At 37.0% G+C, this 26,470-nt stretch overlaps 1 protein-coding gene across 5 annotated transcripts in view; it reads right to left on the bottom strand.

The window, feature by feature from the left end:
* Positions 1-26,470, bottom strand: part of HGF (hepatocyte growth factor) — an 86,795-nt gene that overhangs the window by 31,788 nt on the left and 28,537 nt on the right. For 3 of the 5 annotated variants that reach the window (XM_068973363.1, XM_068973364.1, XM_068973366.1), the window contains exons 8-9: positions 8,054-8,228; positions 4,619-4,746 (exon numbers count right to left, since the gene is read on the bottom strand). In XM_068973363.1, coding sequence (XP_068829464.1) covers positions 4,619-4,746; positions 8,054-8,228 — 303 coding nt within the window. Of the gene's footprint in view, positions 1-4,618; positions 4,747-8,053; positions 8,229-8,975; positions 9,054-13,817; positions 13,835-26,470 lie in introns of those variants that run through there. The other 2 variants (XM_068973365.1, XM_068973367.1) reach the window with 2 other exon arrangements.

Genomic DNA, 26,470 nt, shown 5'->3' with positions numbered 1-26,470 from the left:
AAGAAGAGAGGTGAAAAGCAAAGGAGAAAAGGAAAGATATAAGCATCTGAATGCAGAGTTCCAAAGAATAGCAAGAAGAGATAAGAAAGCCTTCTTCAGCAATCAATGCAAAGAAATAGAGGAAAACAACAGAATGGGAAAGACTAGAGATCTCTTCAAGAAAATTAGAGATACCAAGGGAACATTTCATGCAAAGATAAGCTCGATAAAGGACAGAAATGGTCTGGACCTAACAGAAGCAAAAGATATTAAGAATAGGTGGCAAGAATACACAGAAGAACTGTACAAAAAAGATCTTCACAACCCAGATATTCATGATGATCTGATTACTAATCAAGAGCCAGACATCTTGAAATGTGAAGTCAAATGGGCCTTAGGAAGCATAACTACAAACAAAGCTAGTGGAGGTGATGGAATTCCAGTTGAGCTGTTTCAAATCCTGAAAGATGATGCTGTGAAAGGGCTGCACTCAATATGCCAGCAAATTTGGAAAACTCAGCAGTGGCCAGAGGACTGAAAAAGGTCAGTTTTCATTCCAGTTCCAAAGAAAGGCAATGCCAAAGAATGCTCAAACTACCGCACAGTTGCACTCATCTCACATGCTAGTAAAGTAATGCTCAAAATTCTCCAAGCCAGGCTTCAGCAATACGTGAACCGTGAACTCCCTGATGTTCAAGCTAGTTTTAGAAAAGGCAGAGGAACCAGGGATCAAATTGCCAACATCCGCTGGATCATCAAAAAGGCAAGAGAGTTCCAGAAAAACATCTATTTCTGCTTTATTGACTATGCCTAAGCCTTTGACTGTGTGGATCACAATAAATTGTGGAAAATTCTGAAAGAGATGGGAATACCAGACTACCTAACCTGCCTCTTAAGAAATCTGTATGCAGGTCAGGAAGCAACAGTTAGAACTGGACATGGACAACAGACTGGTTCCAAATAGGAAAAGGAGTACGTCAAGGCTGTATATTGTCACCCTGCTTATTTGACTTCTATGCAGAGTACATCATGAGAAATGCTGGACTGGAAGAAACGCAAGCTGGAATCAAGATTGCTGGGAGAAATATCAATAACCTCAGATATGCAGATAACACCACCCTTATGGCAGAAAGTGAAGAGGAACTAAAAAGCCTCTTGATGAAAGTGAAAGAGGAGAGTGAAAAAGTTGGCTTAAAGCTCAGCATTCAGAAAACGTAGATCATGGCATCCGGTTCCATCACTCCATGGGAAATAGAAGGGGAAACAGTGGAAACAGTGTCAGACTTTATTTTTTGGGGCTCCAAAATCACTGCAGATGGTGACTGCAGCCATGAAATTGGAAGACGCTTACTCCTTGGAAGAAAAGTTATGACCAACCTAGATAGCATATTCAAAAGCAGAGACATTACTTTGCCGACTAAGGTCCATCTAGTCAAGGCTGTGGTTTTTCCTGTGGTCATGTATGGATGTGAGAGTTGGACTGTGAAGACGGCTGAGCACTGAGGAATTGATGCTTTTGAACTGTGGTGTTGGAGAAGACTCTTGAGAGTCCCTTGGACTGCAAGGAGATCCAACCAGTCCATTCTGAAGGAGATCAGCCCTGGGATTTCTTTGGAAGGAATGATGCTAAAGCTGAAACTCCAGTATTTTGGCCACCTCATGTGAAGAGTTGACTCATTGGAAAATACTCTGATGCTGGGAGGGATTGAGGGCAGGAGGAGAAGGGGATGACAGAGGATTAGATGGTCGGATGGCATCACTGACTCAATGAACATGAGTCTGAGTGGACTCCAGGAGTTGGTGATGGACAGGGAGGCCTGGCGTGCTGCGATTCATGGGGTCTCAAATATTCAGACATGACAGAGTGACTGAACTGAACTGAACAGGGTCAATTCAACTAACTTGAATTTTCCTAGTGTATTATCCATTTTATTTTCATTTTCAGTTTTCATATGAGGTTGTATAAAATAATCTCATGTTTTCTAATTTTCCAGTTCATTGGTTATCTTCACCTAATTATTATTTTATATATTTATCATCTCTCTTGAATCAGTTGGCTAATGGTTGTTCATTTTGTTAATTTTTTCAAAGAAGCATCATTTAGCTTTATTCATTAGTTCTACTATTTTTTCTTTACTTTTATAATGTCAGCTTTTGTCCTGGTTGTTTCCCTTCTTCTGTTGCTTTTGGTTTATTTATTTATTTTTTTATACTTCTTTGAGTGGGAAATGTCATTTCCCTGTCTTTTTCATATATTTGGAGAAGGAAAAGGCAACCCACTCCATTACTCTTGCCTGGAGAATCCCATGGACGGAGGAGCCTGGTAGACTGCAGTCCATGGGGTCGCAAAGAGTCAGACACGAATGAGCGCCTTCCTCATTCTATCATATATTCTTGATATAAATATTTAAAGCTGTGAATTGTTTGTTTTCTACTTTAAATGTACCTGATATAATCTAATACAGTGTTTCATCAGTATTTTTAAAGAAATTCTACAATTTTGATTTTTTTAAGTTATTTAATATCCAAATGGAAAAGCTTTTATATATATGCTAATTCAGATGCTGCAAGATTTGAGCAAAAGTTTTTAACTCATCAACCTGTATGTAAAATTTGTGTTTCCTGTTATATACAGAGGGATAAGGGCACCATCCTTCATGTGTGTGGGTGGGGGAGGGTTGGATAGGTATGTTTATGTGTGTGTCTCTCCATACATACATATCATATATGTAACAATGCATACTATTAGCTTGGCAGTATTATACAATGATATAACTGTCTGATAAAATTTCACAACTCTGTAGGCTAACTGTATCACTACAAATTGCTCCACAAGACCCTGCAGATTGTTGTATATCAGGTATATTGCTAAATAAAAAGATTATAATATATTGTTAAAATATTAATGAAAAGCAGAAAGCATGGGGGTAATAGAAAGGTCATTTCAAGGAGAATCATATAAATCCTAGTTGTGTTACTTTGAAAATTTAGGCAAGCTACTTGAATTCCACAAAACTAATTTCTTCATCTATTAATGTGTAGGTTTACTATATAAGCAATAACATCAACGTTGCTTTCAAAACCAAAAGTCTAGATTCTTTTATATTCTATTACCTGATCCTTTGATAAGTGATATATCTGTACATAAAAGCATCTTGATACACACCAGAAGCTTATAAAACAATTATTCTCATTTGCCTCTATCACTCAGAAATTAGCAGTAATTGTTTAAATGAATAAAGCAGGGACAAAATAGATCCAGCTGGTACCAAACCTTCTTTAATCATTGTTTTCAACTTTATTTCCAACTGACCTTTAAAGTCTGCCCAGGAAGAGTGAAACTGATTGAAAAGGGACTCACCCCTTCTTTCCTCTACCACTGTTTTCGGAGTTGTTCACGAAAAATGGCACTGAGAGAAAGTCAGGGGATGGAAGAAGTATGTATAGGGCAATAAATCCATGAAACAAAGCTTTAAATTTGGTTTGGACTTCTTAGAATGATTTAGAACTGACCATGGCCATGACCATCAAAAGTAAATTTATGTGAAAGAATATGATTATTAAAAATCATAACTCCCAATTCATTCTATACCAATAAATGCCCAGAGGCCAACATTATTATTATTGCTTGACAAATGATGTTTTAAACCTGTTTCAATGTGACTTTTCTTAACCACTGCTCCCTGAAACAATTATTTGCAATGGTTGTCTGTGTTTCCAAGTACAATGGTGATTTATCTCAAAGCCCACTGTTGCATATCATCTCTACTGCTAACACTCCTGTCCACATCACTCTCGCTTCTTGCCTAGATTACCAAAACAATCATTCAACTGATCCCCTTGTTTTGGCCCTTGTCAGGAGCTCTGACTATTTTTCATAATGCAGCCAGAGTCATCCAGTTAGAATTGAAATCAAACAGATCATTTAATTTCCCTTCTCAGAATCCTACAGCAGTCTCTTCTCTTTCAGAATAGCAGTGTAAATCCTTCCAGTTTGTACAAGACCTATGCAGGTTTAGCTCAGCTGCTCTCTAACCTCATCTTCTGCTACTCTCTACCTTGCTCATTCTGTAACAGCCACAATGATGTGCTGTTTCTTTCTTTTAACTTTTCAAGCACTTTCCCATCTCATCTCATTTTCATCTGCAACTTCCTCTCCCCAGAATGCTCTTTACAATTATGCACATGGTACATGCTGCTCTCCCACTCTTTCAGGTCCTGCTTAACTGTTACCTTATATGTAAGATATTCTCAGACCATTAAAATGTGAAATAGCAACCTCCTCCTCTAACTCTGGGACATTTATCTCTCTAGCACTTACACAAATTAGCTTACTATCCCCACCTCCATTTTAATTTTGCTTGTTTTTTGTTTGCTGGACATTAGTTCCATGGGGCCAGAGAATTTTCTTTACTGGTATATCCACAGTGCCTAAAACTGTCCCTGGCACTAGTACACAGTCACATAAATAAATGGATATTGAGCAAATTAATTTAAAAAAGAAATCAAACTTTGGACTTTTGTGATTTTGTTTGCTAACATGCAATAAGAAATAGCTCATCTCCTATAAAATGTATACTCCCTTTAGGCATTTCCACTGAGTTTAATCATGCCCACACTGCAAAATGTCAGCTATTACCTTTTCCACTTGACACGTCACATTTTGGAATTTGGGAGCAGTAGCCAACTCGGATGTTTGGATCAGTGGTAAAACACCACGGTGACTCAGCCCCATCTGGATTTCGGCAATAATTTTCTCTTAGGTCCCTATTGAGAATAAGCATGTTAATGTGAATTGCCAGGGTTTCTTACATTGGTGAAGTCAGTGTTATTACATTTCTAGGATCCCAGAATGTATGCATTCTATAAATAGAACTCTACATTTTAGATTTGGGATAGTTTTAACAATTCAGAATTCAGTATACACAGCTGACACTGCCCACATTACTGAAATAAATGCTGTCAGATGTCAGAATTCTTTTACTTCCACAGACCTGGAGTTTCACACAAATACTACTGCTTCATGAAAAAGAAAAATAGTACCACTTCATTATTCTCACTCATTTTTAAGACTTGGACTCTCAACTGTTATAATTTTTAAAGTCTGGTCTGTTACTCACTGTATGTTCATGGATCATAGATAATGTAGAAACAACGTTCTCTTTGCAGAAGAAAGACTATTATAATTAACAGTCTTTAATTACTCTTGTTTAAAAATGAAGTTCTACCTGTTCAAACATTTGCCATGAAAAACATATTTATTCTTTAAATTCTGTATTTCTTTGATTTATTTAGTTCACCACATAGATTTCTTTTAATTACAAAGTAGTTCTTTCTTGATTTAGAGATATTACCTGAAATTTTATATTTCTGTAAAATTAAGGCTTAATTACAATATAGAAAACCTACCTATAGAAAAAGTTGTCAACATAGCACATGTACTTCCTTTCCTCAGTGATATAGTTAGACATTTGTAGCTTGTGATAAGGAAAAAGTCTAAAGTAATATTATCTGTATGTAGAAGGACTTTACCTTAATACAAAGTTCACATTAAATAAAATGGGAGTTCATGATTTGTTCCCCTGATAGTGCTCTCTAATTTGAAGAAAGTGTGTACTTTCTTTCCATAGATCTCTCTAATAATTTAACAAAATTAGCATCCATTCTATAGGAAGGTGTGCTATTTCACTTAGGCCCAATTAAAAATACTACACATTTAATACTAATCAGTTGACCATTAGAAACTGAAAACCATTTTTTAAAAAAGCTTGAGTTTGGTTATAAAATCAACAAGTAATAGTTTATCAAGCCAAAATAGGTCCTGACATAAACTATGTTATTTAAGGTTGTAAGAACGGTGAGTGCCAATAGATTTGACCATTCCATAGCAAATGTTCTTATTTATAACCCACATTTAAACCTTTACTCTTCTTATAAAATCATAAAATTAACTGGGGAGATGAAGAAAATCTTTTCTTCTAACTAGTTTATACTCACATTTTAAAAGATTATGTCAGTACAGTATATGTGCACTGAATTTTATATAAAATGTACAGAAATTTGCAATTTTAAATGAATAATTGCTTAGTTAACTTTTGAGTTGTAATTTAAGGCAAGATAATGGTAAAACATATATCTAAGGCTATCAAAAAACTTAAAGTTCCCCTTTTATAATCTATATCTAGAAGCACCTCATTAATCTAGATTAAACCAGAAAGTCAAGGTTTGCTCAAATATTTTTTTCTAAGTATTCACCTCACTTGAAGAATCAGTTACAATGATTAAAACAAATTAATGATTGTATGATTCATGTACATCATCACAGGCAGTATTTTTTTAGTTATAGTGCTTTAAAAATTGTCATTTGTAAGGAATCTCAGTACTGGGGCAAACAGTGTTTGGTACAACCAGAGACACCTGCCCAGTACTCCATTCTCTGCTAGCCCACAAATAGTAAATGCATCGATACTCTGAGCAAAATCATACATCAGATTTTATGTGTTTAATAACACAACTCACTTTTTGTTTTTTCATATTTATGTTTATCTTGACCAAATAACCAATTAAGAAAGAATAGCTTGGTGGTTGTGGTGGTTTAGTCACTAAGTTGTGTTTGACTCTTGCAACCCCATGGACTGTAGCCCGTGATTCTCCAGGCAAGAGTAATGAAGTGGGTTGCCATTTCCTTCTTCAGGGGATCCTCCCAACCCAGGGATCGAACCCGGGTCTCCTGCAAGGCAGGCAGAGTCTTTACCCACTGAGCTACAAGGGAAGCCTTCCCCCAAAAAAGAATAGTTTAAATTCCAATAATATATAGCAACTAAACTTTTGATCATTTTTTATTGTGAAACGTGTGGATTCAATTTCTATAATGATTTTCTTTTTCTTACAGATGAGTTTAATTTGGTTCACATATACAATCTTGAGTATTACCAGTCATTAGAAGTTAACCAGAAGTGTGCATGGCACTGATACTGTCTTCTTTGTCTCTCTTAACTATTCTTTTCTCATTTTCTTTGTTCTCTCTACTTTTATGTTTATTTCTGAGGTGTGAAACACATGGGTCAAAAATAGAGTGAATTGCTGTGAAGAAAATGAGGGAAATAAACAGAGTGGGAACAATTCATTTATTATAAAATAATTTAAAAAATACAACAGGTGAATATTTAGTATCTAAGCAAAGAACTCTGAATTGGTTAAAAAATTTTAAATCATATAAAAAACCATAAACTATATCCTCTCTCCAGTGAATGGGCCAACTAATGTTCATAGTTCTCCATCTTGAAATGTTAAGCCCTCTTATTAGAAGTCAGTTACATAAAGCCAATATATGTTATTTATAGGTGCTATTTCAGCAAAGCCACTATGAATGACATGTGTGTTATAAATTTTGAAAGCAATCATTTTATGTTCCTAATAACAAGGTGGACAATTTAAAAACACATGGCATTGTGGCTGTCCAACAAAATTCAAGTGGTGAAGAAAAGCAGCCATGGGGAAGAACATAACAAGTATATAACTGATATTCAAGGGCAGTTTCTTCAGCTTGATTCATTTATACAATTGCTTTACTTCTCTACTTGTTAAATAAAATTTTGAAACAATAAAAAAATTTCATATAAAACTATAAATTTTTTTTCAAGGCTGAAAACTCATCAGTTTACAATGTTGACTTAAGTCAAGGTATGCCTTATAATCTCCCCTAAAGTTAATATGAAAATTTAAGGAAGCACTAGTTTGAAAGTTTCCTGGTTATCGTTACCACTAATTTGTTCATTAAATAGACCTGCAAGAACAAAGCTGTGATCAGAAACCTAAAGATGTGTTTCCCAAAGCATGGATGGTACATCAACCAACCATCTGATTCAGAATCAGCAAGAGTAGTTGCTAAAATGTATTATTTGCGGTCCAAATTTCAGACCTGAAGAATCAAAAATTTGGGGTGGATGTATCTGCCTTTTAATTGCTAAATTTTCCCTAGGCACACTAAAGATTAAGGATCACTAACATAGAAATTAGTAAAAATCAACCATTCTGCCTACTGAAATTTATAATATTTCCCTAATTTACTCACTTGCACTTGAAATTTTCAGGAGTAATGTCATGCTGGTGAGGATACTGGGAATCCCAACGCTGACAGGGAATTCCATTCCAAATGGTATTGATGGTGCCCCGGTAACCTTCTCCTTGACCTTGAATGCATTCAGTTGTTTGCATAGGGACATCTGTGTCATTCATAGTACTGTGGGCTATTGGTAAAAAGAAATATAAATTTAAATAAAATAATTTAATTTGTCATCTAACTCTTAGAGTTCACTTGCATTTTATTTGTAGGATTTTCTGTCACATAAGTTTTTACAATAATTGAATGAAATAAAACATTCAGTTAATCATTATTACTCTCTAATTCAACCAAAAGGAGGAATTAAAATGGTGGACTTAACTTGTTGACATTTTAAAAATATTACTTGCCCCTAAGCAGATTTATTTCTTGCCTTTTTGTTTGTCCAATTTCAGTGCTTACCATACCTGATAAAGATCCTGAAAATCTCAGTAAGAAAATATTTAAAGTACAAAATTAAACTTATAAAACTTGAGGTCTCTCTTTGTCTTAAAATATACTCACTTGTACAAAATATAACTCAAAGCATTCTGAAGCAACTAAAATTCATATATCTTCTCAAAACATGCATGAAAATGTTTATGTTTCCATGTAAACTCACCAGTTACCTTTAACCTAAATGGTTATTCAAGATGCCTCTGGATAAAACTCAAGTTGACACCCTCTAGGATAGTTTAAAAAGTGAATAAATGTCTTTTATTCATCTATTCTGGAATTTGATGTATCATTTCTCCAAAGGAGAGGTCAGAATTAGACATGTCTTCAGAGGCTAGGGATGTGTATAAAAATGTACCATATTTAACAGTGTAAATACTTTTAAAGTGACTCTTTAGCGTCATTTTGAATTTCTTTCTTTCTTGCAAATAATTATTACCTTATGTGGCTGAATGCTTTATTTCATCGGGTTCCTTGCAAAGGTAGTAGAGCCTAAGTTTGGAGTTGTTCTATGAAGCTTTGTGAAAAATAAAGATTAATTAATGACCATCTCAACCACTGGAATATTTTAAACACAGATTTTCACAAACTGCTTATTTAGTAATTTTTCTTTTAAAAAACTTCTTCAGCTCATCTTAAAATGTGTTATTTCTTAAGTATCTGCTTTAGGGAATAGAAATGCAGCTTAGAAACATCCTAAATTAAAAAGAAATCCAAATGGACATGAGAAAATGTCCACAGATTGACCCGTAAAATGGACATTGAGAGTGGATGACTTAGAAATTAGTATCTGTTGATATTGGCAATGTATATTGATTCAGAGGGCTTCCCTCATAGCTCAGTTGGTGAAGAATCTGGCTGCAATGCAGGAGACCCCAGTTTGATGCCTGGGTTGGGAAGAGCTCCTGGAGAAGGGAAAGGCTACCCACTCCAGTATTCTGGCCTGGAGAATTCCATGGACTGTATAGTCCATGGTTGCAAAGAGTTAGACACAACTGAGCAACTTTCACTTCACTTCATTGGTTCAGGAAGAACAAAAATTTGGAACTGAGAAATTATCTGTATAGAAGTTCGTACTATTCAAGTTCATTATGATTTTAATACTACCTGAAGTTCTTTGAGGAAATAGAAAATAAATTAAATTTCATAGATTCTGAGGGTTAGAACTATATTTCATTAAAACAAATGCTGCTAAGCTATTTTTTCTGATAATTTGAGTGGATTGTTAAATGACTTGAGGAGATTGGGTATGTGCGGGAAGTCTTTAAAGGGTGACAACTCTAAAACAGGTACTGACATATACATCTAATTATAAAACTATGATGTGAAAAAAGACAAAAGGAATGTCCCCAGGAATCTGTCACTTCATTAGCTTAACATTTTAAGAAGAAAACTTTTCATCCCCCACTTCTTGGACACAAGCTCCTGGGCAGTAAACTTGTGACCTCAGTCAGGTCTCAGATTACTGACAATGGCAAGAAGGTCAGAGTTGGGGCAGGCAGAGCAAAAACACTTCCGCTACTCTCATGGACTTCGTTGCCTGACTTGGGTACTACAGCTCTCTTACTTTCCTAGTTATGTGTGTGTGTTTTGTTTTGAGTGTTAGTGATCCATCCTTCTCAGTATCATTTTGGCACTATGAACTTGCAACTGAAGAATCCAGTCAGCCAGGGCCGCCTTTGGCTAGACAATGGGCCTTGCACGCTCATCAGAGGTGAACACACTCTACTCCTTGTACCCCACTATAATTGTCTAGACATCAACCTAAACAATGTAAAAAGAGGAATGATAAAATTTTAAAGCTAGTAAAAGATAAATATTTTTCTAATTTGAGGTTAAGTTTTCAAATTTTTGGAGTCCTGGTGAAAAGAAATATCTACATTACAAAAACTCTAAGTCAAAGAAAAGACTACCTGTATAAGAATATTGAGGAAAATACTTCTTTGCTGATTAAGGCATTAAAAGTTCAGTGTCAAGTTCAGAGAAATGAATTGTTTTACTGACCTTGCACCTCAACTGCTGAGGTTCCCAGAAAGTTTTACAGAATTTGTTTTCACTTTAAAAGTAACTATCATAAAATCCTCATTTGAACAATTATGCTAAATATTTTTTTCTGAACTTTTATTATTATATTTTAAAAATGATATAAACTTATTTTAAGGAGTCACTATTATTCACTAAAAGAGAGTGTAAAGTAAAATGGTTAGATAAAAACTAAATTTTTGGATTTGGATTAAATAATTGGATTTTTGAACAGATTCTAATTTGGAGGATTATTGAACAATTTCCAATTTTGAAATTATAAAAATTTATAGAAGACAAAGAATTTTTGCATATTAGTAAAAATACAATATTGTACAGAATAAATATAATCTCATTAGGTCTTATTATAAACTGAATATTTGTGTCTTCCTCAAATTCATATGTCCATATCCTAATCCCCATGTTATGGTATTAGACAGTGGGGCCTTTGGCAAATGTTTAGGTTGTAACAACAGAGCCCTCATAAATGGGGTTATAAAAGAGGACCCTGCAGAGCTCCCGTGCTTCTTCTACCATATGAAGACACAGGGAAGAGTTAGCCATCTATGAACCAGGAATCAGCCCCTCTATATGCCAAACCTGCTGGCAACCTTGACCTTGGACTTTCAGCATCCAGATCTATGGGAAATGTATTTCTGTTGTTAGAATCTACCAAGTCTATGGTATTCTCTTATAGCAGCCTGAAATAAGTCTGGCCCTATCAAGATGTAAAGAATCTAAATAATATTATTGTTTTTGACTCTTTTAATAAGCACCTGTAACTTGCATTCTAAAGATCAGTCCTGGGTGTTCATTGGAAGGACTGATGCTAAAGCTGAAACTCCAACACTTTGGCCACCTCATGGGAAGAGTTGACTCATTGGAAAAGACCCTGATGCTGGGAGGGATTGGGAGCAGGAGGAGAAGGGGACGACAGAGGATGGGATGGCTGGATGGCATCACTGACTCGATGGACATGAGTTTGAGTGAACTCCGGGAGTTGTTGATGGACAGGGAGGCCTGACATGCTGCAATTCATGGGGTTGCAAAGAGTCGGACACAACTGAGCAACTGAACTGAACTGAACTGAACTTTGAAATATGTAACCTGAAACCTGAAACAACTTGATGATTTTACTTATTGTGGTGTTTTAATTCAGTAGAAATATTACTTATGATTTAACTACAAACTATCAATATTTATATAGTATTTTTATTTACTTAAAAAGTACCCTCTGAAGTCAGTATTTATCCATTTCAGCTGCTAGAAGAGGCCCCATAAACAAAGCTACATAATTTGATGGCGATGTATAGAATAAATAATATAAGCAAAAAAAGATATATTAGTACAACAAGGTAACTACATAGTTTTTGTTAATTAGTAACAGTTATTGTGAGACTTTATGCAGCTATTTAATAAATATTATCTGAGGTTGACAATGAATGAGTTGTCCATAGACCATTTAACTGATATAAATGTTTGATCTCTGCCGCCTACATGAATACTTATGATTCAAACAAAAGGAATTAGTCCTGGTCTGCAATAAAATAGACTCCCTCAGCTGTCCTACTATATAAACATCAAAACTTGGAGCAAAAACAAAACAAATGTTTCATGCTATTTGATTTGAAAGGGCTGTTAAATGTTGGGAAATCTATTCTTTTGGACTTAATACTTAAACATTAGACCTGAATAAGGGAAGGCTCTGAAGAGTCTCCAGTGGCCTAACAAAGTGTTAAAGAAGCACTGAAACATCCCCAGTATCAGCTGAAGATTATCAAGTTTAGCCAAAGCAACATGTTTTTAAAATATTCCATCTCAAAATCCACAAATTTTTCTGCAAGTATGTCTACCAGGCTTACACCGAAAATACCAGGAACTCTTCTGAGAGTTTCTAACAAATAAAACATTTTGCCAGGGTTGTAAGTAGTGGTCACCCTTTGGAAGCAGATGCAAAGATATCTGTATGATCCTCAGTGGCCTATGAGTGAAGGAATGTTTTTCTTTGATGACTGACACAAAGTTTTCTATTTGGAAATGCTTTAAGAAAAAAAAAAAGTGCTATTGAAAAATGTCACTGTCTTGTTAGAACGTGATCAAATACAATGGGTGTCTCTTGGAACATTAATTTCACTTTGCTGGTATGGATGTGCTGTGATCTTATTATACTATTTGGTAGAGAATTTTAAGGTCTGAATAGATTTTTTGAGAGAATTAACATTAATTGTTATGTAATTGCTAGGAAAACCCTCTTGCCTCCAAGACAATGTATAATAAATTGACCCTTTTTCTCTGTTAAAGGCTAGCCGAGTCCTTGCGGAGAGACCACGAGGCCCTGACAGAGGTCTGTGAAAGGCAATGGAGAATGTGAGTTACACACGTACATGACAGAAAGCCACATCCAGGGCTCCATAACTTTTACATGGACAATTAGTAAATCTACATTTACAGTCCCCTTAGCCCTCCAGAAAATTTGGATTTCTTAGTGGTGACAAGCTATTGCTGTTCTTTTGCCTATAGCTAAGAACAAGTTGCTTCATAAGCCATTGGCTAAATACCTGATTATTCTTAGAATAATTCAACCCAACCTACTTCTTATTCCCAGCTACTGAAGAGCAATTGAAATGTAGGATTTACTTTATGATGGTCCCTGGATATTTAGAACAATGTGTAAAGCTACTCTCCCATCATCAGACTTCTGCTCTTTGGGCCACAAAGGGCAGGATAAGGCTCAATGTAAATTTAAAGAGCTCCTTGTTCTAAACTGTCATGAGAGAATAGTATAAAGATCTCCAAAACACAAACCTCAAATTGCTTCCATGTTTTCTTTCCATGTGAACCTGGAATTCATGTCTGAAACTTTTCCCTGGACTTTTTCCAATTCTTTTCTGTTGTAAAATGCTCAGGAGACAAGACTTTCATGAAAGGTCTTCAATTTTATTCTCTTATTCCTTAGAAGATGACTTGGAAAAGACCTCCATTACAAGATCTTTCCCTTGAGAAAGGATATTGATAGCAATTTTTTCCTGACACTGAATGCAATGAGAGGACTATATTTCTATGAATCTCTGTTCTGGCCTTGAATTAATTAATACAATTTAGACAAATAATTAGCTTTCTTTAAGAAAGAAAATGATTTACTAAAGTCAGATTCCCAACACACAAAGACATTGAATTTTAACAGGTTATATATTCCTTCCTTTAAGATGATGCCAATGTACATTGGTTACTAGGAGAAAGGATTCTTCTAATTTAGTACCAAGGGCAACATATCTTCTCAAGTCACCAGAACAAAATAAAACTAGATAGCTTAATCAACAGTAATATATTTTCTTATAACTCTGGCAGCTATAAAGTCCAAGATTAAGGTGGTAACCAGTGATTCCTGGTGAGAGTTCTATTCCTGGCTTGTAGATGTAGGTATAGACATACCCTTTTGGTATGTCCCCATATTGTAGAGAGAGAGAGATTATGCCCATCCTCTACTTTTAAGGCCACAAGTCCTATTGTTTTAGGATAGGACTTCATCATACTTCATCATCCTTAATTGTCTCCTAAGAACCCAACTCCAAATACAATAAGGGTTTAGACTTCAGTGTATGAATTTTGAGTAGATGAACACAAGTCAACCCATATGATAATTTTGATAGAAATCTTAGCTATTAGAGACCTGCATAGGCCACACTTCTGCAGTGGGGAGTTGTTCAACAAGTATGAAGTTTCAGTTATGCAAGATGAGCACGTTTTAGAGATCTAAGGTATGACAGAGCAACTATACTTGGCAATACTGTTATATACTAAACAACTGTTAAGAGAGTACACCTCAAGTTGTGTTCTTACCAAATACACACACAAAAAGGCAAGGGAAGTCAGGAGGAAACTTCTGAAGGTAATTAATATGGTTATTATCTTGATTGTAGAGATAGATTCATAGGCATATGTTCAAAGCTATCAGACTGTGTTCATTGAATATGTGATATTTTTAAACATCAGTTATAGCTCAGTAAAGCTCTTAAAAATATAAAATGGCTCTGGACACTTATATATCAGAAGTTGAAAAAATAAGAGAGAAAAGAAAAAGGAGGCGAAAAAATAAGGAGGACGTCACAAGCTTTGTTTATTTTATTGAAGGAAAACCCATCAAGACAAGCAGCAAAGGACCAAAACTAGCTCAGGGAAGCATGAAATCTGACAGAGTTGAAATGATAGGAAGAAGGTAAGAAGCAAATCTTCCTAATAGGAAATGTTTGGGGAAAGCCGGTTTTTTACATGAAAATCAAAATGCATAGAATAAATTCCAAGAGACATTAAAAGAAAATGAAAAACTACCACTGATTAGGAAAGGAACAGTCATTCACTCAACAAAGACTTGAACTCCTGTCACGTGCAAGGCAATGTGGTAAGTCTCTGGGATACAAAAAAAAAAAACACGGTCCTTACTCTTTTGGAGCTTAAAAATTTTGATAGAGAGAGCTATTAACCAAATAGCTTCAGAAATAAATGTGGAAACCAAACTCTGAGAAGTACACAGAAGGAGAGATTTATGTTGCTATAAATATACAGTAAGGAATTTGACCCAGTCTGGGAAGTCAAATGAAGAAATGATAACTGACTTGAAATTTGTACAATGGGTAGCTGTCAATTAGGTTAGGAAGGAAGAGAACATTTTTTAAGGCAGAGGAGATGGCAGGGGTTGAAGGAACTATAATGAGAATACGGAAGATATGAGGTATAGGAAGGAACATATCTGGCTGGAACAGAGAGCACGGAGAGACGTGTATACGAGGCTGGAGAGTCGGGTGGAGAAGTAAAAGACGGTTTCGTTTTGTCTTTGTCCGAAGATCAAAGGCAGTGACTGCAGAGTTTTAAACTGGTGTGTGTGTGTGATGTGCTAGGCATAGGGAATGATATATTCAGATGTTTTTTTAATAGTCTATTTGCCAAGTGGAGAAGGAGTTGGAGGGGAAAAGCTTGTGAACATGGATATAGCTCTACTCAGAAGTCCATCTGAATATTCAAGAAAGTTCAACAGTAATTCTTAGATAAAAGTGATGAAGTGAAATGGAGATTTGAGAGCTACATAGAAAATAAAATTTACAGGCCTTAATGATGTAGCAAATGTGAGACATGAAGGAAAGAGCATGTTTAGGATTATTTTAAGCTTTTGGATTTTAAACTGTGTAAATGGTGGTATCAGTCATGCAAAAGAGAGCATACAAAGCAGATTAGATCACCCTACAGGATAAATGAAGAAAACCTGAGAAAAAGAAAATAAATGATGGAAGTCTCCAAGAAGGCCAGTTGCTGGTGATGAAGGGTGGGAACAGATGTACAACAAGTATATCCTAATTAGAGTATTTTTATGGGACATCAACCTTACATATCTGACATGGAGCAAAAAAAGTTCTCAGAGGAATACCTGGCATTCCGGAGATCTTTGCAGGAATCTAGGAAGTCAAAACTGTTTTCATAACAATGCTAAAATGCCACTTGTCCTTTTTACAGTGGTATATCCAGGTGCACTTTGATGTATGATATCCCGAAAGACTGAATGCAGAAGCAAAGACTGAATGCAGAAGACACTCAGCTATCTTCTTACAATTAAGGTAACATTAAAGAAATTTACCAAAAAAAAAAAAAATCTAAACCATTATCACTGTTCTATTTTTCTGAAAAAAAAAGTTATTTTTCCTTTAAAATGTTATATTTATTAACACTGAATGAGCTTATTATGTCTAATCAACTAATAAAGGTTTTTAATTTATGTTTTAATTTCTAATACATTAGATATTGACTCATATAACTCAAACAGACCATTTGGTGTCTCAATAATGTGTAAAGATATCCTCAGTTTAATTGATTTAAATAATCAATGGGATACCTAAGGGACATCAGCCACAACATCAGGCACATAAACCACAAGTTAGTTTTCCAGTTGCCAAAGAGCTACTAAAGTTCACTTCAGAAAAGCACAATTAGTCCTAACAAATAGTTTATTTCTCTCTGAAAAGCATGCTGCTGCTGCTGCTGCTGCTGCTAAGTCGCTTCAGTAGTGTCCGACTCTGTGCGACCCCATAGATGGCATGAACTAATACATAAAACAAACTCTTACTCAGAATACAGAGTTATTGTTATAGGGAAAAACCATTAAATAATAAGTGCTTCATTTAAGCACTACATGGGACCTCCAATCTTATTACATGTTTGCAGTCTTTTAAAATTCTGTACTCTTGGAGGTCTGTTAAAATTATATAGCAGAGTGTGTGTAAGCTCTGTCATCTGGGGAGACATCACCTTTTGAAGAATATGGTGTGAAGGAGGACTGAAAGGGCCTGTCCCAGAACAGCCTGGTACACATTTGTCAGGTGAGGAACTTTCCGTGATGCACTGATTTCAAGATGAGAAACTCAGAAGCAAAGTGAGAATTATAAACTCATAGTTCATTCAGCTTTTTCACAAATAAAAGGAACTGAGAGCAGTGTTCAGAACTTTGGCTCTGGCGTAAAAACCCCATTGTCAAGGCATGTCATCTTTTACTTTAGTAGTTTATGATACAATTATGAAATTGCAATTTTATCATAGATTTTGCCCTGTTTTGTTCACTTCTCTATCCCCAGAATCTAAAAAAATGACATATAAGAGCTACTCAGTAAATATTTGTTTAATGTATTCTATAGAAAAGAGGCAAATACCTCTCTTTATGCTCTCTCTACAGTGGCACCCCACTGCAGTGCTCTTGCCTGGAAAATCCCATGGATGGAGGAGTCTGGTGGGCTGCAGTCCATGGGGTCGCTAACAGTCAGACACGACTGAACGACTTCACTTTCACTTTTCACTTTCATGCATTGGAGAAGGAAATGGCAACCCACTCCAGTGTTCTTGCCTGGAGAATCCCAGGGACAGGGGAGCCTGGTTGGCTGCAGTCTCTGGGGTCGCACAGAGTCAGACACGACTGAAGCGACTTAGCAGCAGCAGCAGCAGCAAGTTCTTTTTATGCTTCCTGGGAGTGCTGCTATGTCCAAGGCTTTTGCTTTCACTATTCACTTCTGATGTTGCATGACATTCATGGAAGACTGAACTTAAATATGCTTTGAGCACTGACATGAAGCACCTGCATCTCAATATAAACAGAACCAAACTTAATATCTTTCTCCTCAAATTTATTCCTCTTAAATATGCATCATTTAATCAACTTAGGAAGAAAAAAAACTTTAGACTTTACCTTTTCCCTACCTCATTTCCAAGTTCATCTAACTTGTCATTATAAATGGGACACTTTATATCATCATTATATATTTGAACTCTTTAATATTGTTCACATCCTTCTTCACCTTGTTATTGTCACTGTTTACTGCCTTAGTTCACATTCTCTTTCTTACTTTACTGTTAAAATAGGCTCTTATGAGATGCACCTGCCTCCTTATTCAACACTATGCTGCTGCTGCTGCTGCTGTTGCTAAGTCACTTCAGTCGTGTCCGACTCTGTGCGACCCCAGAGACGGCAGCCCACCAGGCTCCCCCGTCCCTAGGATTCTCCAGGCAAGAATACTGGAGTGGGTTGCCCTTTTCTCCAATGCATGAAAGTGAAAAGTGAAAGTGAAGTTGCTCAATCATGTCTGTCTCTTCAGCGACCCCATGGACTGCAGCCTACCAGGCTCCTCCTTCCATGGCATTTGCCAGGCAAGAGTACTGGAGTGGGTTGCCAGTGCCTTCTCTGCAACACTATGCTAACCACCCAGAATATATACTAATTCTTATGGATCAGTTCAATTCAGTCGCTCAGTTGTGTCCAACTCTTTGCAACCCCATGAATTGCAGCACACCAGGCCTCCCTGCCCATCACCAGCTCCTGGAATTCACCCAAACTTATGTCCCTCGAGTCAGTGATGCCATCCAGCCATCTCATCCTCTGTTGTCCCTTTCTCCTCCTGACCCCAATCCCTCCCAGCATCAGAGTCTTTTCCAATGAGTCAACTCTTCGCATGAGGTGGTCAAAGTATTGGAGTTTCAGCTTTAGCATCAGTCCTTCCAAAGAACACCCAGGACTGATCTCCTTTAGAATGGACCAGTAGTCTTCAAATGTTGGGGTTTTTTGTTTTTTGTTTTTGCTCTTGTTACTAAAATTATTATGAAAAATTACTTCTATTCCCTCTCATGTTTTTAACTTGCCATCTACATTTTTATGCTGTTTAAATAGCTACAAAAGATGTGATTTCTAGCATGTTTTAACTATTGACAATTTTAAAACAAAAAATTTTATATCACTCTTTCGAATGGATTTAAGGTTCTCTAAATACCACAGAGATTTATATCTACCTTTTTCTCGATAAAATGTACATTATCAAGTTCTTTTTCTCCTCGAATCATTTTCCATTCCACTTTAACCACAGGATGTTACTTTAGTGTAATGTATTTTATTTTATGTTGGAGAGTCTTTTATTGCTCATTTCTCATACTTTGCTGAAAGATTTTTATATATTTAAATCATTTAAAAATCTCTTGTGACTACAAAATTCTGACACAAATACACACCAAACACATGCACAGGCACAAATGTACAAATACTACACACATATATATGTGTGCATATTAGGAATTGTCCTTGCTGTTTAAATGCTAAGTCATGTCCAACACTTTTGTAACAGCATGAACTGTAGCCCACCAGATACCTGTGTCCATGGGATTCTCCAGGCAAGAATACTGGAGTGGGTTGCAGTTTACTTCTCCAGGGGATCTTCTCGACCCAGGGATAGAGCCCACATCTCCTGCATTGCAGGCCTATTATGTGCATTATGGATTGTTGTACAGTTGATGAGCTCTGTTTGACTCTGCAACTCCATGGACTGCAGCACGCCAGGCTTCCTTGTCCTTCACTATCTCTCGATGTTGGCTCAAAGTCAAGTCCACTGAGTCCATGATGTTATCTAACCATCTCATCCTATGCTGCTGCCTTCTCCTACTGCCCTCAGTCTTTCCCAGCATCAGGGTATTTCCCAGTGAGTTGGCTTTTCACATCAGGTGGCCAAAGTATTGGAGCTCCAGCTTCAGCGTCAACCATTCCAATGAATAATCAGTGTTGTTTTCCTTTAGGATTGACTGGTTTGATCACCCAGCTGTCCAAGCATTCTCAAGAGTCTTCTCCAGCACCACAATTTAAAAGCATTGATTTTTTAGCACTCAGCCTTCATGATGGTCCAACTCTCACATCCATAAATGACTACTGAAAACACCATAGCTTTGACTATACGGACCTATGTCAGCAGAGTGATGTCTCTGCTTTTTAATACACTGTCTAGGTTTGTCATGGCTTTTCTTCCAAGGAACAAGCATCTTTTAATTTCATGTCTGCAGTCACTGTCTGCAGTGATTTTAAAACCCCAAAACATAAAATCTCTCAGTGCCATGAAGTCATTGAACTGGATGCCATGATCTTAGTTTTTTGAACATTTAAATGTAAGCCACTTTTTTCACTGTTCTTTTTCACCCTCATCAAGAGGCTCTTTAGTTCCCCTTTGTTCTCTGCCATTAGTGGTATCGTCTGCATATCCCCTGACAGTTCTGATTACAGCTTGTGATTCATTCAGCCCAGCATTTCCCATTATGTACTCTACATAGAAGTTAAATAAGCAAGGTGACAATATATAGCATTGACCTACTCCTTTCCCAGTTTCGAACCAGTCCATTGTTCAGTGTGTCTGGTTCTAACTGCTGCTTCTTGACCTGCACACAGGTTTCTCAGGAGGTAGATAAGGTGGTCTGGTATTCTCATCTCTTTAAGAATTTTCCACAGTTTGTTGTTATCCACATAAAGATTTTAGCATAGTCAATGAAGCAGATGAAGATTTTTTTTTTTGGAATCTCTGATCTTTTTATGATCCAGCAGATGCTGGCAATTTGATCTCTGGTTACTATGCCTTTTCTAAATCCAGCTTGAACATGTGGAAATTTTTGGTTCATGTACTGTTGAAGCATAGCCTGAAGGATTTTGAGCATTACTTTGCTAGTATGTGAAATGAGTACAATTATATGGTAGTTGAAACATACTTTAGCATTGCTTTTCTTTGGGATTGGAATGAAACTGACATTTTCTAGTCCAGTGGCCATTGCTGAGTTTTCCAAATTTGCTGGCATATTGGGTGAACTTTAACAGCTGCATCTTTCAGGATTTGAAATAGCTCAGCAGGAATTCCATCACCTCCACTAGTTTTGTTCATAGTAATGCTTCCTAAGACCCACTTGACTTCACACTCCAGGATATCTGGCTCTAGGTGAGTGACCAAATCATCCTGGCTATCTGGGTCATTAAGACCTTCTTTGTTTAGTTCTTCTGTGTATTCTTGCCACCTCTTCTTAATGTCTTCTGCTTCTGTTAGGTCCTTACTGTTTCTGTCCTTTATTGTGCTCATCTTTGCATGAAATGCTCCCTTGGTATCTCTAATTTTCTTGAAGAGATCTCTAGTCTTTCCCACTCTGTTTCCACACCGCCCCCGCCCCCGCCCCCCACCTCTATTTCTTTGTATTGTTCACTTAAGGCTTTCTTATCTCTACTTTCTATTCTCTGGAACTCTCATTCAGTTGGTATATCTTTCCCTTTCTCCTTTTACTTTCACTTCTCTTCTTTTCTCAGCTATTCATAAGCCCTCCTCAGACAAAAACCTTACCTTCTTGCATTTATTTTTCTGGGGGATGGTTTTGGTTATCAATTCCCATACGATGTTATAAACCTCTGTCCATAGTTCTCAGGGACTCTGTCTACCAGATCTAATCCCTTGAATCTACTTGTCACCTTCACTGTATGATCATAAGTGATTTGATTTAGGTCATATCTGAAAGTGGTTTTCCCTACGTTATTCATTTTAAGCCTGCTGTTTGCAATAAAGAGTTCATGATCTGAGCCATAGTCAGCTCCAGGTCTTGCTTTTGCTAACTGTATAGAGTTTCTCTCTATCTTTGGCTTCAAAGAACGTAATCTCTCTGATTTCAGTACTGACCATCTGGTGATGTCTACTGGTGATGCCTGGTGGTGATGACTCTGTAGAGTCGTCTCTTGTGTTGTTGTTTGCTATGACCAGCATGTTCTCTTGGCAAAACTCTGTTATCCTTTGCCTTTCTTCACTGTGTACTCCAAGGTCAAACTTGCCTATTATTCCAGGTATCTCTTGACTTCCTACTTTTGCTTTCCAATCCCCTGTGATGAAAAGGACATTTTTTTTTTTTCCTGGTGTTAGTTCTAGGAACTGTTGTAGGCCTTCACAGAACTGGTCATCTTCCACTTCCTTGGCATCAATGGTTGGGGCATAGACTCGAATTACTATGACTTGAAAATTTTGCCTTGGAAACAAACCAAGATCATTTTGTTGTTTTTGAGGTTGCACCCAAGTACTGCATTTCAGACTCTTGTTGACTATGAGGGCTACTCCATTTCTTCTAACAGATTCTTGCCTGCTGTAGTAGATATAATGTCATCTGAATTAAATTTGCCCATTCTTGTCCATTTTAGTCCACTGATTCCTAAAATGTTGATGCTCACTCTTGCCATCTCCTGCTTGACCACTTCCAATTTACCTAGATCCATGGACCTAACATTCCACTTCCTATGAAATATTGTTCTATGAATATGTGTCCCATACATTCCTATGAAATAGTACAGCATCAGACTTTACTTTCACCATCAGGCACATCCACAGCTGAGTGTTGTTTCTGCTTTGGTCCAGCCTCTTCATTTTTTCTGGAGGAATTTCTCCACTCTTCCCCATTAACATATTGGACACCTACTGACTTAGGGGGATCATCTTCTGGTGTCATATCTTTTTTGCCTTTTCATACTGTCCATGGGATTCTTGAGGCAAGAATACTGAAATGGTTTGCCATTCCCTGCTCCAGTGAACCACATTTTGTCAGAACCCTCCACCATAGCCCATCCATCTTGGGTGGCCTTGTACGCCATGGCTCATAGCTTCACTGAGTTACACAAGCCTGTGATCCATACGGTCATTTTGATTAGCTTTCTGTGATTGTGGTTTTTGTTCTGGAGGCTGTGAAATTAAAGTTCTTACTTCTTCTGTCTGCCTTCTGATGGATGAGAATAAGCTGCTAAGTCACTTCAGTCATGTCCGACTCTGTGCGACCCCAGAGACGGCAGCCCACCAGGCTCCCCTGTCCCTGGGATTCTCTAGGCAAGAACACTGGAGTGGGTTGCCATTTCCTTCTCCAATGAATGAAAGTGAAAAGTGAAAGTGAAGTTGCTCAGTCGTGTCCGACTCTTCGGGACCCCATGGACTGCAGCCTACCAGGCTCCTCCACCCATCGGATCTTCCAGGCAAGAGTACTGGAGTGGGGTGCCATTGCCTTCTCCGAGAATAAGAGGCTTATGTAAATTTCCTGATGGGAGGGACTTGGTGTGGGGAAAACAGAGTCTTGTTCTGGTGGGCAAGGCCATGCTCAGTAAATCTTTAGTCAAACTGTCTTTTGATGGCAGGGCTGTGCTCCCACCTTGTTAGTTGTTTGGCCTAAGGTGAGTCCTAGAGTGTATAGGCTCTATGGCAGGGCTACTGGCAACCTCCAAAAAGGACTTATACCCAACACATGCCTCCCAGAACTGTTGCTTCCTGTGCCCCTGTCCCCGCAGCAGGCCACTTTGAACCCACACCTCTCCAAGAGACCCTCCAACACACACAGGCAGGTTTGGCTCAGTCTCTAGTAGGGTCACTGCTCTTTTCCCCTGGGTCCTGGTGTGCACAAGATTTTGTGCCCTCCAAGAGTCTCTGTTTCCCCCAGTCTTGTGGGAGTTCTGGAATCAAACCCACTGTCTTTCAAAGTCAGATTCCCTGGGGAGTCGCTTTGCCAGATCCCAAGGTTGCGAAGTCTGATGTGGGGCCTAGAACTTTCACAACAGTGTGAGCAGTTCTTTAGTATTATTGTGATATTCTTTGGTATTATCTGTTATGGATATAGTTATATAATTATTAGCAGTATGTAAATGATAAACAGCAAAAATACATAGTATTTTCAAAGGTCTCTTTGTTTAGTGTCCCCAAGACTTTTACACCCAGGACAATATACCCCATTAATATTCAGGTAGGATTGACAGTTTACCTTTTTTGAGTAGAGTAGCAAGAGGCAGTTGTCAGTGGACAGATCGGATATTGAATTTGATTGATTCCTTAGCAACCCACGCACCTCAAGCAAAAGATTTTGAGAAAGAATTCATATGGAAAAAGAGGAGCTGAAATTTGAGGCTTTTAACCTATTCATGCCCTTAAATCCCTAGGATGGGCTTTTTGTTCCCCCGGGTTTCATGCACACTGATTTGGAAGCTACTGTCCTAGATGATGAACGAGATAAGATCATTCTCCCTGCTTAATTTTTCAGTGTTTCTCATGGCAACTAGCTGGGATACTCTTAGATTCTACTTAATCTGCCTCACATTAATCTAATTTTCTCATCTCCTTCCATTTCTCTGTCTTTATCACATCCTTATCTATATCAACCTAATTACCATGTCATGAATATTGCAGTCTGCACCACTGATCATGTCTTTGCACACCTTTCATCACTGGCCTACCTAATCACAGCCATTTTGAGATAGGGATTATTATTAATAGATGGAAAGCACCTTTCAGTAGATGTTAAATAAATAATAGCAGTTATAATTTTCTTATACAGTTGTTATATAATAAAATAAGAGTTTCAAAATCTGCCTTCAACTTCAGAGAAGACAAATGACACAATCATAAACTCTATTCTTTTCTTCAAACATATTGAAAGCTCAGAATAAATTCAAGCAGTTGAGACTGAGAGATAACCAGAGATAGCCAGAGAGATAACCCAAGAATCAAATGATATAAGTAATACATAATAAACCAATATTCTTTTGCAGCCAGTGCATATAAACATGTGTGTGGTATACAGGATTCTAATACAGCCCTTAAGATTTCTGCCCATTGATGTATGTTCTATAATCCCCTCCCCTTTAGTATGGGTATAACTTGTGAATAGCCACTTGGGAAAGCCACTCCTGTAATTAGTCTATGTTGTACAACAAAAGTGAGGAGACTTTTTTAGATGTAATTAAAGTTCCCAATCAGTTGACTTTAATTAAAGGAAGACTTCCTTGGGTGGATGACCTAATCAGGTGAGCTCTTTAAAAGGGTGCAGAGCTTTCTGTATCAAATCATACACAGAGTGAAGGCAAAAACTGGCCAGTTATTTTTCAATCATTGTCCCCAATAAAGATATACCATTTTCCCAGGAAAAATAAAACACCGTTATTTTTGCCTTTCACAACTCTGTGTTAAGATGAAAGAAATTATCTAGAAGCACTAAAAGATATAATTTCCTAACAGGTCCTTTTGAAATTCATCCCTAGTGCAGAATCTTGGAGAAAGCTGGCTTATAAAATTTTAATAACTTTGAAAAAAAACTTAGTAAAGAAATGAAAGAGGGTGCAGACATCAGAGGTTCAAAGTAACAGAAAGCTATGCTATTGGCCTTGAAGAAGTAAACCTCCGTATTATGAAGAGGGCCATGTGGGAGGAAACATCAGGCAGTTTCTAAGAGCTGAGCACCTTAGCACTACAACCACAAGAAACTGAACTGGAATGGGAACACTCAATCTTAGATGAGACAGTATGTCTGGTGGGCACCAGGATTGTGGCCTTGTGAGATCCTAAGCAGAGAACACACCTGATTTATGCCTTAACTCCTGTCCCACAGAAAACCTGAGATAATACATATGTGTTATTTTAAGCTACCAAGTTTCTGATAATTTGATAGTTTCTGATAATTTCTTATACAGAAATAGAAAATTAGTACACAATTGAAACCATTACCAAATTTCTTAATTTTTCATCATAGGCTTTACTATATGTATAAGACAAAATATCTGGAAGAAAGTAATCTGTTACATTTTCCAAAATTCCTAAATGCCACTTTATTTCACTAATTTTGATAAAAGTATAGTCTCTCTATATAAGTTTACAAACTAAAACTTAAAATATTTTAAAAATATTCCCAAACGTTAAAATAATTTTATCTTAACTACAATTGATCCTTGAACAGCATGGATCTGAACTGCATAGGTCCATTTATATGCTGTTACAGTAGATGCTATTACCTATTAGTACTACAAGATCCCACAGTTGGTTGAATTCACAGATACAAGGGGAGCCAGGAGAGTCAGTGCCACCTAATCATCATGTTGTTCAAGGCCCAAATGTATAGAGGGTTGGTTCACAAATTCTACCACCATTTTCTTAGAATTAGTATCCTATAAACACCACCCTCTGTTTAACAAATCCATCAGAATTGTTGCATGTTGTATAAATAGTCAACTCTGGACAGAAAAGAAAAAAAAAAAATCTACCTAACAGAAGTGTCATATTCATTGTATTTTTTTTCCTCTCCCAATGTCTTTTAAAAATAGCCAGTCTTGTGCATGCCAGTTGAAAGGTGAATGTGCCAGTCAATATGCATGTGTGTGTGTGTGTTTATGTGTGTGTGTTACTACTGGTCTTATTCCAGAGACAATTTATGAGTGCCTAAAACACACACACACACAAAAGGAAGGGAAACTATTGGTTTATTGTACCTGCTTGGTCTAGATAATGAACAGATTAATAACATTTAAAAAGTCAATGAGTTGCACTAACCCAGTCTATACAGAGAAACACTGTCACAAAAATCATCCTTTATTTTAAAGGACCAAACAGATGGTTCAGTTTCCTTGGAACACTGAGAGCCTTCCAGATTCTGCAGTTATTTCACATATGACAGACATGTCTCTTTTCTATGGGTTTTATTTGAGTTGTCCAAAACATTTCTTTTTATTAGCAGCTTTAAGTGGAGAGATATTTACCTTGGCAGTATCACAGTGTAGATAATACTGAATAAGTTTTGTTCAAAGAAAGTCTC

This window comes from Capricornis sumatraensis, chromosome 5 (genome assembly GCF_032405125.1).
Source record: "Capricornis sumatraensis isolate serow.1 chromosome 5, serow.2, whole genome shotgun sequence".
Lineage (NCBI taxonomy): Eukaryota > Metazoa > Chordata > Mammalia > Artiodactyla > Bovidae > Capricornis > Capricornis sumatraensis.
This window is presented reverse-complemented; position numbering and strand designations above follow the sequence as displayed.